The sequence below is a fragment of the Haliotis asinina genome, chromosome 3 (genome assembly GCF_037392515.1).
Source record: "Haliotis asinina isolate JCU_RB_2024 chromosome 3, JCU_Hal_asi_v2, whole genome shotgun sequence".
NCBI classification, from domain to species: Eukaryota; Metazoa; Mollusca; class Gastropoda; order Lepetellida; family Haliotidae; genus Haliotis; species Haliotis asinina.
This window is the reverse complement of record NC_090282.1, coordinates 80,919,394-80,932,252: the sequence shown is the minus strand read 5'-3', so window position 1 is coordinate 80,932,252 and position 12,859 is coordinate 80,919,394. Positions and strand designations below refer to the sequence as shown.

The window sequence follows — 12,859 nt, the reverse complement described above, 5'->3', positions numbered from 1 at the left end:
AAAACTTACAACGTGACCTCGGTAGAGTTAGGATGTGACAACTGTCAGACTGTGTGACAAGACCATGCTTCCCCCGATGACGAAACATATCTTTGATGTCTCCTGTCTCAGCACTTGAGCAGAGACAACGTTCTTTAGACATGCAACTAACCGTGTTCCTTTGCAGAAAAAAAACATAAAAAAAACGGCGATGAGGTAGCCCTGTGCCTAAAGCGTTCACTCGTCACGCCGTAGGTACGGGTTCCACTGCCCACAAGTCTTACAATGTGTGAAACCCATTTCGAGAATCCCCTGCCCTTAAATTACTGGAATATTGCTAAAAGTGGCCTGAAACTTAACTCACTCACTCACTATTACATAGCTCGTACACAAACAGGACATCTGTAGAGCAAACAATTAGGAATCACATTTGCATTTAGAAAGTCGAACATCCAGTGCAAGTTTATGGAATATGTTGAAATGTTCATAGTGGTTCCTGAAGCTTGTGTCACCGTCTGTATAGCGACTGCTTGGTGGATAGGAGTAGTTGTCTCCACCCTGACGGATCCCATGGGAAAGCAGTGTCGGGAAAGCTTAAACCACTCAACTTCTCCACCAGCTCATTCATGCATCAAATTTAAATTTGACTCAAATTTACATTTCATTGACCGCAATGCTCCTGTCTTTAATGTTTACCGAGTTGAAAGAATCATTCAGTTGTTACACCATAACGACCAGTCACCAATAACACCTGGATGGAGTATAGAAAATACAACGTAATGCATGAAGTGTTCCCAGCAAGAGGTTGCACAGATACAATACATGAAATTAGATATCCCTGCAAACATCAATAACGTGTTGTATCCCGTAGCCTATCGCTCTCATTTCGTCCAATGAAGGATCTCTCAGATTCCTCACTGGTCCTTTACTTTTACTTTCTGCCAAAAGGTTTCAAAGACGAGCTATGGTTCATTGCCTCCTTGGTGTTTGTATAGGATGCAACGCAGGGTCTAGTACTGAAAAAAAGAACAAAACAAACTGTAGCGGTTGACTGACTTTATGCAGATGACAGATTTTACAAGCATATAAAACATCTTTCTCTGCCTTGGGAATTCGTACCCGGTGTAGTTTACTGCATGGTGAACTCAACTGTACGTAATGTGTATCCTTCACCTAAACAAATGAGGATACGACCAGTGCAACTTCTTAGAAAATTCTGTTCTTCTTGAAAACACATTTCGGAAAGCAGTTCTAACGGTCCGTCATTTCTTAATATTTTGGCATGCGAAAAAGAAAAGTGCAGATATGTCTTCAGTGCCGATCACAACACAGGAATAGATTCTTACTGTTATAAGTTACGAATAGATTCTTACATCTTATAAGTTGCAATATTCGTCAAGAAAAAAATTAATTCAAGATGAAAACATTCCGACATCGCCCATCTGATGCTCATTCGTATACGTCACTCTAAAGTCTCCCCTTTTCAAAAGACAAAGCCAAGAAAAGGGAACTTCATTTCGCAAGAGCAATGCCACGCCACATAGTGTTTTGGAAAATGGATTTCTCAACATCAGGCCCAATGCACACAGAATGGACGTCTCCGAGACCATACTGTGCACGTCTACTCATGCACTCTCTGCTTAGTCTGAAACGTCTATGGACTGTGTACGTGACATAGAGACTTGAAGTCCGCTGTGTATCCTGTCTCCGACAGTTCGCTCTTGCCTAGGGATAGAAATGTTATCACATGCACAATTCTCCTATACGGTGAGATATTGCATAAACTGTTTCAAATAGCAAAGGTACCAACTGTTGGTTCATGAAATACTATTACTTTGGTCTTTGTGGAGGAAACGATCAGCTTAACAGCATCGCCACACATGGCTTTCTCAGTAAATATTTTACTCGCACATCAACCGACCAAAGACCGGTGGAGCTCGTCATGTACCCGTGGGCATTAAATACGCATCGACTGAATCGTTTCAAATTTTCTTGTCACGGGCAGACAATCATTGCCTCCTGCCAAACAAGGATAAACTGAGCACAGTCCTCACAACTGCCCGGACTAGCATGTATGAGTGCCACCTACTGGCGTTTGTCCTTGTGAGCGCTTGTCATTTGCGATCAAGTGTTGTGTGTTACCTACTTGCTACACCGACGTCCTGAGAATCTTGTGAGCAAATCGTATGCAGTTACACGCGGCATCAATTTCATCGTTGTGTACTGCACGTTCACTAGGCTACTTCTACTCTACCTTTTGCAAACCAATTCCGTCGCTTCACGTGTTAACCCTCTCAGCTACCTTGACTTTACGTGTTAACCCTTCCGTCTACCCAGTCTTCAAGTGTTTATCCTCCATGCTACATTGTTTTGCGTGATAACCCTCCCAGCTATCTAGTCTTCATGTGTTAACTCTTCCTTCTACCTTCGTTTGTTAACCCTCCCAGCTACTTTGACTTTACGTATTAACCCTCTCAGCTACCTTGGCTTTACGTGTTACCCCTCCCAGCTATCCAGGCTTCACGTGTTAACTATTTCTTTCTACCTACCGTATGTATTGCTATTGTTCACTGGTTTCCCTATCTTACTGCCGTCCTAACCCCTATTGTGTACTGTACAAACATCACCTCACACTTGTATATATACACAAAACTTTTTTCATTAAAATCAAATTGTCCTATTTTAGACCACGCCGACATAAACCAATAACAGGGATTTAGATGTCCAAACAGGGTGAAATAAAATTCTGCTTTGAGACAAAGATAACATTTTAAGTCGTCATTTTTCAACTATTAAAACAAGAAGAAAAAACTGTTGTAGAGAGTGTACAATTGTAAAAGAATCAATCCACGATTTCTGTCATTTGAAACATTTTCTGCTGATTTGGTTCAGTGAAAACACGTAAAATGTGTTTTGATATTGTGAAAAAGCGTTTAGGAACATGTAAAATTATCTTTAACATGTTTGTTTACAAAGTAACATGTTCCCATTTTCGGTTTACACATAGCAATATCAATCGCCAAAACGTAGCAATATGCAGGTGGTATTTACATCCATTTGACGTACAGAAGCTTTCTATAGGGCTTAAAGAGAGTATAATGCATAATATGATACACAAACACGAGTAATATACCACAATTAACGGCTGAAGAGAGAGAGAAGACCATTGGCATGGTTGCAGATGGAGTTGACCTACAATGGTGTTGCCAACGCCCCAGGATACCGCAGTGTCACGAGTTCGGTGATAAGATTTATTCAGCCCTATAGCGAGACACTGGGGTCACCATAGAGAGACCAAAAAGTGAACCTCCCCACGCATCACAACGACAGTTACGATATCTACATCCGTCATTAAGGAAGAGAAGGGTTTTGTTTAGCTTTTTGTTTTTTCCTTTATTTTTAATTTTGGCGTTTATATTTCTGCATCCTCATCCTGTTAATCACTGGTCTGATAACTCTGTAAGAACCTACGCCGAAACGTCGGTCTCGTTATAGTACAGAAGCTGTTCATCCACATGTTGTTATCCTTCCTTCCTGCTTCAACTTCTAAATGCTTCTCTACCAAGTTAGAAACAATAGTTGTTTCTTCATGTACACGTTCGTGCAAAACAAATGCCCCCAAAATAAAAAAAATAAAAATTGTGGCCATATACGTGACTTATGGGTTGAGAGTACATCTCTAGAAACACATATGATCTCTAGAAACACATATGAACTTTATATGTGAAGGCAAAGCACCTACTATATGTCTTAAGCGGTAAAACCTCCCGCACGTACAGAAAAATGCCCATATGCAATCTGTGTATAAGACACGAGCTGAACTGTTCTGTCATCACTTTCACCCGTATGACCAACAAAACATGCCTCGATTAACATCAAAGCGAAGAGAACGAACAGTTGTTAAGTTGTGGGTGGGAGTCACATTCTCTCATGTAGCAAGAATCATGGGCTTCGCAAAACGAACAGTTGGCATATTGGTCACAAACAAACTGGCAGGACATCAGACAAGCCAAGGAACGGAAGACCAAGGATCACCACTCCAGGAAGACCACCATTTACGGGTGGTCTATCGGAGGAACAGCCTTGCAACTGTGACGTCATCAGCGGCGAAAAGTCTTAGGCATCGATTCAGCAGATGGAGAGTAAGCAGGCATCTTTGTGCATGTGGTATCCGTGCGTACCGAAAGGTCAAGGACATGACGTTTACAAGTGAACAACGACGTCGCAGATTGGAATGTTCGTTAGCACTGATAAACACATATAAGATGATCCACGACCTGACAAATGACCCCAATTTGCATACTTGGGAACGCCCCACAGTACGATCCACTTGAAACAAGTGGGAGACAGGTTGTCTGATAAATATCGAGAAGTTCATTTTCCCTGTGCGGTTCACGTATGAATTGTTATAGCACACTCGATTTGGGAACAGGTACAATCCCAACGAATTGAATCAACCCAATATACTGAGCAAATATGTTTAGGACCACCGATCCATTTAACGAAGCAAATGACATTTTCCTGGGTTTTTTAAACAAAATTGTTGAATATCTAAAATGCTTGTCAATGCCCAAATCATCTATTTGTCTTCGTCTTAACTAAAGGTTAGCGTGAAATATCAGTATCTTATGCCTGAAATTCGAAGGAATATGCGGTGTTGTTTTAATGGGTAAAGTTGAGTTTTCGTCTGCTAAATATTAAACAGATAATAACTACATATAGTTAATTGTGTTTCATTTAACTTTTCAATATGTTAAAAGTTATCTGTTACTGAATGGTGGTGGCTAAATCAGAGTAGCAAGGGGGAAATATTTCTATCCCATAATTTTGTTCCTATTTCTCTGTACGGGCTGATTTTCGTCCACAATTCCGCTGAGATCGACCGGGAATACATGTCTTGGAAATTTATATAACCGGTTCCAGAAAAGGTTGGTATTCAAACAATATTTCCAAATTTCTGTCATATTTTTATTATGGTCACCAAAATTGTGTACAGAAAATTGAAAATACCTTTTGACATTCATAAGTCAGTGAAAAATATCTTTGTACACAAATTTGTCGGTTTGGGGATTACTCAGTACCAGACTCAGTAGATTTATCAGTGACTAAGAGAATATAAAATACAGACAACTCACCAAAGATTACTCTTTTTTTATGACAAAGTATGGGAACAGTAAAAACCTGATATAGTATGTGTCAATTATTATACAAGACACAACAATGCTGGAAAAATAGGCGGACTTACTGATTTATGCTTTAATTATCACTCTCTGAATCAGTCTCGGTGTCTGAATCACTTGCAAGTCCTAAGTCAATCACTAGTGTGTCAATTTCCCTTTCTACTGCGATTTCGCGTTGCCAGTAACCATCTTCAATTGTTTTAAACATGTTTACAACATTCCGACCATTCTTTTGCAGCGATTGCAGACATCCTTTCATTTATGGCAACTCTTAAGGAACTTGTTGTGAACGCTTTTATGTCATCTTTTCTGTTGGCGGTTGGCGGACATTTGTCCACTTGCTTGCTATGATATGGTGCATTATCCATAACGATGACAGAGTGCAGTGGAAGGTTTGGGATCAACTTTTCCTGGAGCCATTTGGAAAAATTATCAAAGTTCATCTCGTCATGATAGTCGGCTAATTTGAGTTTGGAATCAAAAACAAGCAAAGCATTTGGAACAAAACCGTTTTCACCCCCTGCATGATCCACAATAAGCCGAGGTCCGGTGCCAGACGGAGGTTGAGCCCCGTTTATTACGACTTCACCCTCAAGTTGCCAACACTTTGGGACAATGTGGTGTACATGAAACCATGTTTCATCGATAAAGATGAGTGTTCGAATTTCTCCTCTGTATTTCTCTATTGCACGCAAGTATTGCAAACGCTTGGAAACAACGTCTTTACGTTCCATGAAAAGTTTACGGTTTGACTGCGTTTTTCGCCACCTAAAACCCATGTCTTTGAGATTTTTTCGAAAACTTTCCTTAGAACCCTTGTAGTTCAACTGGCACTTTGCCATATCATACATCGTATCCAGAGTGGGTAGTTGGGGTTTTTTTACCCCATATAAACTTTGTACAAATTGACGGACTGCACACCGGACGAAATCATCAAGTTTGTTACTGCAAGTTTTGGGTTTGCGCAACTTGGTGGGACTGATAAATGTAGCTCCACTCGCACTCCTACCACCTTCTGCCTTAATGCGCTTTAAAGTTGCCGTTGAGAGTCCAGTAGCAAGGCTACTTTGTAAAAGAGAATCTGCTTTGGTTGCACAATGTTTGTCCAAATACATGATAACATTGTATACTGTCTCCCTTACCTGAGAATGAACTATTTGCCCATGTTTTCCTAACTTGGACATTTTTTACTACAACTGAAATCTGTTTAACAGTATTGTGACAGGTGTAAAACAGTAGCGAGACTGGTGTTACACAGTAGCGAGACAGGTATTAATCAGTAGCGGTGTTGATTTCATGTCACGGTTAGCATGTATTGCACGTGCACAATCGCCAAGCTACCTGTAGCAGCCAAGTGTACTCGCCCAATTCGCTGTACCGCCTCTCTTGTCACAAATGCGTTTAGTGATGTGTGTCTAGCAGTAGAAGCTAAGAAATTAGGGTCAAAACGTTTTCACACGTGAAAGCAGTTTCTAAATTAACAGACCTGGAGGTCGAGTATGTGACTGAGCACGCGTGAGAACAACTCTAACGTTGCACCCGAAAGCGTTTACCGCCTCCGTTGACCAGGATTGCTTTGATTCAGGTCACTGGCTACAGCTACCACATCATGTGATCAGACGATTTGTCCACTCTTTGCGGCGTCCTGTCGAGGCATGCCTGAACGCCGGTCACACGCGTTATTAGAGAGTTTTCCTGTCTTTGGGGACTTTTTATCCTGCGATATGAATGTATGAAGGCCGAGCAATCAACAGTTGTTTGTAAATGTAGCCTATGTTGAATCAAGTGCATACCGCACACTCAGCGCAAGCACTGCTGCACTGTTAGCTGTAACGGCTGATTCCTCGAGAATTGTACAGTCCGATTTCAGATCAATTATTGTTCTCCAGCATGAAAGAACGCTCGTAACAACCAATAAACACAACAACGCGATAACGAAACTACCTCCATAAAACCTGGATCCTACCGGACCAACAGGTAATAATAAACATGGATTGCATACATATAAAACGATACGTGCACACAAGTGCATAATTCTAAACAAAACATATATCCTTCCGTGTAATGGGTTGACAATGACTACATACCCGGAAGTCACAATAACCAATGTAAGGTGTCTTCTTTGATAGGTGTATGTGAGAACGGAACGTCATCTTGGAAGTGGCATTGTTTTTACTTCTTTCCTTATTTAGCCTAATGGTCTAACAAATAATCCTTTTGTTGATTTTTGATGAAACAGCACAGAATTTACTTGGAGTTGGAAACCGAAAAATGCCATTGGCACTGACGCGAGCTGTCTGTTTTAATGTAGATTACTCTAGCTCTGTTTAAGTTATCAGAATTATAAACAAAAAGCTATGTGGTTTCAAAGATGCAGTAGATCTAAATCAAATACATAACATTTTTCACCATCCCTGTCTACTTCCAGTTGAAGCATGTGTTTTGAAAACTTGATTATTATTATCGTGTTTGCACTCTAAGATGGGACGATAAATACTCTTTACAATAATGTGAATGCATTTCAAAACACACAAAACCGAAAATGATCGGTATGCATTCGTGTCGGATTGTCCTGGCTCGATGCGTCATGAGCCGCTTAGTCTGGACTGGAATTAATAGTGAGTGAGTTTAGTTTTGCGCCGCAATGTTCCAGCTATATGGCGGCGATCTGTAAATATTCGAGTCTGGACCAGACAATCCAGGAATAACAACATGAGCATCGATCTGCGCAATTGGGAACCGACCACCCGATCCCGAGGGTCGCCTCTTATGGCAAGCATGAGGTGCTGAAGGCCTATTCTACCCCGCACCTTCACGGGTCACTGGAATTAATAATACTCATATATGCATCTTTAGAAGTGTCTACATCTTTGGCTGTTAATATCGACTCGTGCGTGACAAATACATAGTCAAATGTGTGTACATCTGTAGTATCAAATCTTTAAAAATACCAAAATCATCGTCTTAGAAGCAACCACATTGGTTCAAATGGAGCAGTTATCCTGCGGTCTCATAGTAGTCACTATGAATAGTGTTTTGAGTGTGTGGTGTGGTATGACTGTTGTAAAACACCCGAAAAATACCAGATCTTTTGTGTTCATATTGAAAGTGAGTGAGTGAGTTTAGTTTTACGCAGCTCTTAGCAATATTCCAGCAATATCACGGACACCAGAAAATGGGCTTCACACATTGTTCCCGTGTAGGGAATCGAACCCGGGTCTTCGGCGTGACGAGCAAACGCTTTAACCACTAGGCTACCCCACAGGTCCTCATATTGAAAGACAAATATTATATCGATATGAATGGCTCATTTAGACTTGACATTTCAATGTAATGTATACGACCTATCCTGTTAAAATGAAGCCAAGTTGCTATATTTTCATCGGTACCAAACGCTGAGCAACGCGTTTCAAGATACTTCGCTTTTAGAATCTATAATGTGATGTGAATCAGAATAGAGTAAAGTAGCCATATTATTCAATTCCTGTTTCGTTTCACGATTGATCTTTTACACGTAACCATCCTCGCCACATTTACGGACCGCTCGCCTTGCTAATATTTACGTGATTAGGGTTCAATAATGCTATTATGTCGCAAATTTGTGGTTTGCAATTGTTCGTTACAGTCATATGTATATATTACATTTATGAATTGCAGGTATGGTTGTCAATAATGAAGCAATCATTCAGTCACATGGCGGGTCCGGTCTTGGTCCGGTTTTAAGCCCCTCCAACTTCTGCGCTAAAATACGTACAAGATTTCCTTCCAAAATTGGCCCCCACCGGAAAGCCGAGCTCGGTAAGAATATATCATTTGGAGATAGTGTATTTGTATGTGTTTGCGAATATAACTGTTAAATGTAGCATAGCATCTGCGCTGTTTTAATCGCGAGTCACGCTATAAACCTGTATTGAAATGAGAGCTGAAGTTCTCCCAGACACCGTGACAGCACCACATAATACAATATGTATATGTCGTGCACTTACCAGGGCTGTAGTTAACTGCTTTAGTGTGTGTGCATGCGTGCGCGCGTACGTGTGTGTGTGTGTGTCTGTGTGTGTGTGTCTGTGTCTGTGTGTGTCTGTGTTTCTCTTTTCCTTTTCCTGCTACGTTTGACAACATCTTTTAAAACTACTATAAAGAATTGAACCCATGTCTTAAAATTCATCCCCTCGCCTAACACCTATTTGAAAGTAAGAAATTATCTATTAAATATGCAGCCTTGAATACTCAAACAAACTGCAGATATTTCAGGCAGAACCGGGCTATTATACCAAGTGTATATTGTTACAATCCACATCACTGCACCTGTTTTATAACAGCATGCCAGTAAGTGCACATGGGCCAGGTAAACTAGAGGTCGGTAAATGACATCGTGCATTTAAAAACAATAAAAACTTAGATGTCCATCCATACACATGTCCACCCATACACGTGTAAACGTATCGCAACACGTATGATCATATTAAATGATTCATATAGTCATGTCATAATCATGTGTGTGGTTATTTTGAACCTTCTGCGCACAATACATTGATTTTAGGTACACGTACAAAACGTGTACTCGTCATTAAGGAAATACGAAGTTTCAGTATAGTGTTCTTACTGCTCGCCATCGATGCCTTGAAATCGTTGGAACATTATGAGTCGCATTGTACGGCAAAGGGATCCTCTTGAATCTCTTGAATTACCCTACCAAGTCCCCACCCCCTCACTCCCTGATACAGTCAATGAAGATGAAATGTTTGTGTTTAGATTTGCCATTAGTTATTACTTGAATGGCCATCTATCCAAATAATAAGAAAGTGAGGATTGGATGAGTTTAATGATAACACACTGATACTATGAACAATAAGGAGTGCTGCAATACTTTTTTCCATGAGTATACATGCATGTATCACGCGCATATATTGTCGTAAAGTTTGTTTTGTGTCAACTGACTGAGGGACATTTTGGACATATTACAGTGTATTCAATATGGAGGGCGTTAACGTTGCAGTATCTATGATGAAAGTCTGTTGCCTTCATCAAGAGGGACAGAGGCACTACAACCAAGGCAATGTACAGGGAGCCATTGACTCTTTCCGAAGTGCATTGAAAAAAGCAAAATCTATAAACGAAAGACACATAGAAAACATTTGTACTCATAATTTGGCAAGCGTATACGCCGCGAAGGGAGACAAAGAATATTTGGAGGAGTTACTGCAGAGCTTGCCAGACCAATTTATTGACGACATCATGCAAGAAGAGGGAAACAACATAATATACCTACGGGCGGTTGCAAACAGATCCGTCTCGCACTATGAACAGGCTTTAAAAGTTGTCAGCGATTCCAGGACACAGACTTATCTGCTTGAACAGCTTGTAAAACAGCTCAGCGAAGAACAAGACTCACGTAAGAAGATTAAGTATCTGGAGCAACTGAAAGAAGGGTTTCGAGTCAAACGTAACGACATGAGACGTTTCCAGGTGATGTGTCAATTGGCTAGACTGTACATTCGGGACAGTAGCACAGAAGATGCACAAAAGGTCCTAAGGGAATTGAAGAAGGAAGTTGGTGAGACCAGGGTTGTTTTTTGGGGGTTTTTTTTGTTGTTGTTGTTGTTGTATTATTAGTGGATGTTGTTTCCCGACGCAATCTGCAAATCACAGCGATGTCCACATCCATTCTAAATAACAGACATTAGAGACGATGTATATGAACAGTTTTTGTAAGGGAAAAGCTGTGTATTTCCAACATTAGCTGCAGTTAATGTTTTAATGCCCGGTGATAACAGTGATCTTATAAGGAAACTGGCTAAGTAGTTTAGGACAAATCTGTTAATGTAAACAATATTAAAGGTCACATGCAACGTAAAACACAACTTTGCAGATTCTGATACCTTTATGTATACACTTACCGAAACAAATCATTGAAAATTCCAATTCAACCTATAAAGTTGAAAAAAAACGCAATGAAAAAAAGGCCCGAGAAATCGGAGTTCAAACGATTCACTAAATTTCCACCAGTGGTTTCAACAGCTGTGCTGCGCTGCGCGCATAATGCATGCGCAGTGAATAGGTTCGCGACATGACATGAAACAGTATACATGCACGGGGTATGAAGTCGTGAGCAGTAGTCAAATTTTGGGTGTATACCCGAACAAGTAAATAATCTACTCTTAACATAAAAAGATTGTGGTGAGCAGCCTCTGTCACAGAGAAAGCTCAATAGCTGGTTTATTGACACCTATATGTCTGCCTGCCTGTTTGCTAAAGACCTTATGCAATACACAACTTCGATCATTGACCACATGCAATTTGAACTGAACACCTATCAGGCTATAAACAAAATAAATTCATTTATGACTCGTGCGCCCGAGTCCTGTCTCTGCCACATTATGTAATTCGGCAGGTGTGATACTAATACACATGACATGTTTTTATGTCTGTGGGTTGCAAACAATCTACATCCATTTTTCTCGGACGACTCGATCTGACAGAAACCGGTGCCAACTGTTGCCAGTTTCAAGTCCTGCTTTGTACTTGGACGAATGACAGTTTCCAGCCACGCAGTAGTTCACCATCTCTGCTGAGATGTTTTTTTATTGGATCGAACACAAATTCAGAGAACATGTATTTACAGAACTCTCTATACATTCTTTATGGATAACAACTTCTAGTGTATATGATTTTGTTTGACAACGGTATATAAATCCGTACCGAAACGACGCATTAAATATAATGAAAGAAGTTGTTGTCCATAAAGAATCTTACTTTCTTGTGACTCGCCATCTTTTCTGAACATACTATGAGCCCCCTGCGTATCAAAAAATGAACCTGCCATTCGGAAGCCGTCGTTACACTTGAGTGCACAGCCATCCGTTATCACTGGGTTCGGTCTCCCGAGGGCTTCGTTTCGAGGAAAGTAAGCCCAAAAGTACAAAATATTGCACTTTTGTATCTCGGTTATACGCTTATAATTTTGTTTACTTGTTTTTTTCACAAGCAGCAATGTATATTATATGTCATGAATAAGTGATAATTGTGTTTTAATTTTGTTTGATTTTTCGGTTGCATGAGACCTTTATGTTTTGTGGCGGCTTTATAATCGCTGTATCGTGGGGAGATGAGCTACGTCATACAACGGACCAAACCACCAATAAACATATCCAGTATAATCCTCAACACAACAGTCGCCTACTCTGTCATTCCTCTTCATTCCGCAGCTGATTACACCAATTTGCGAAGAGGAAATACATCTTTGGGTACAAGGCTCCTAAGAAGGGACGTACAGGAGATGGGGTGCCTGGGTGAGTTGTCTGTTACACTTGTCTGTCACATCCACATGTAGGAAAGGGACTTGGACGGAGAGACAAGGAGTCAAGGTAGTTTGTAATTTGAGAGTGAGTGGCGATTAATGTGTTGGCTCTCGTATAAGTGTTACACAAGACAATGGCGCCGACCAGAGACGAGCAGAAAGCGGTGTTTTCCAGCGTATAGTTGAATTGCGCGTCTGTTGATGTGATAAACTCATGAAGTTATGTTTCCTTCACAGATATGACTTCGAAAAAGTTTCACGTATACAAAGAATGAAAAGAAAATAGATTACTGGCTGTTGTATACAAATGTAGTTTTGCAAATGTTGCTAATTCTTTGTGCCAACATCTCTCTGGCAGCAGTCTTATTCTGTACATGCACTCCTGTTGAACGTTGTCAAG

General features: G+C 40.5%; 1 protein-coding gene across 1 annotated transcript; it reads left to right on the top strand.

Annotated features, from left to right (window-relative positions):
* The first annotated feature begins 8,876 nt into the window (after positions 1 to 8,876).
* Positions 8,877 to 12,734, top strand: LOC137279079 (uncharacterized). The gene is made up of 3 exons (XM_067811556.1): positions 8,877 to 8,957; positions 10,127 to 10,716; positions 12,697 to 12,734. The coding sequence occupies exons 2-3, from the start codon at positions 10,137 to 10,139 to the stop codon at positions 12,732 to 12,734; spliced, it is 618 nt and encodes a 205-aa protein (XP_067667657.1). The 5' UTR covers positions 8,877 to 8,957; positions 10,127 to 10,136.
* The last annotated feature ends 125 nt before the right edge of the window (positions 12,735 to 12,859 follow it).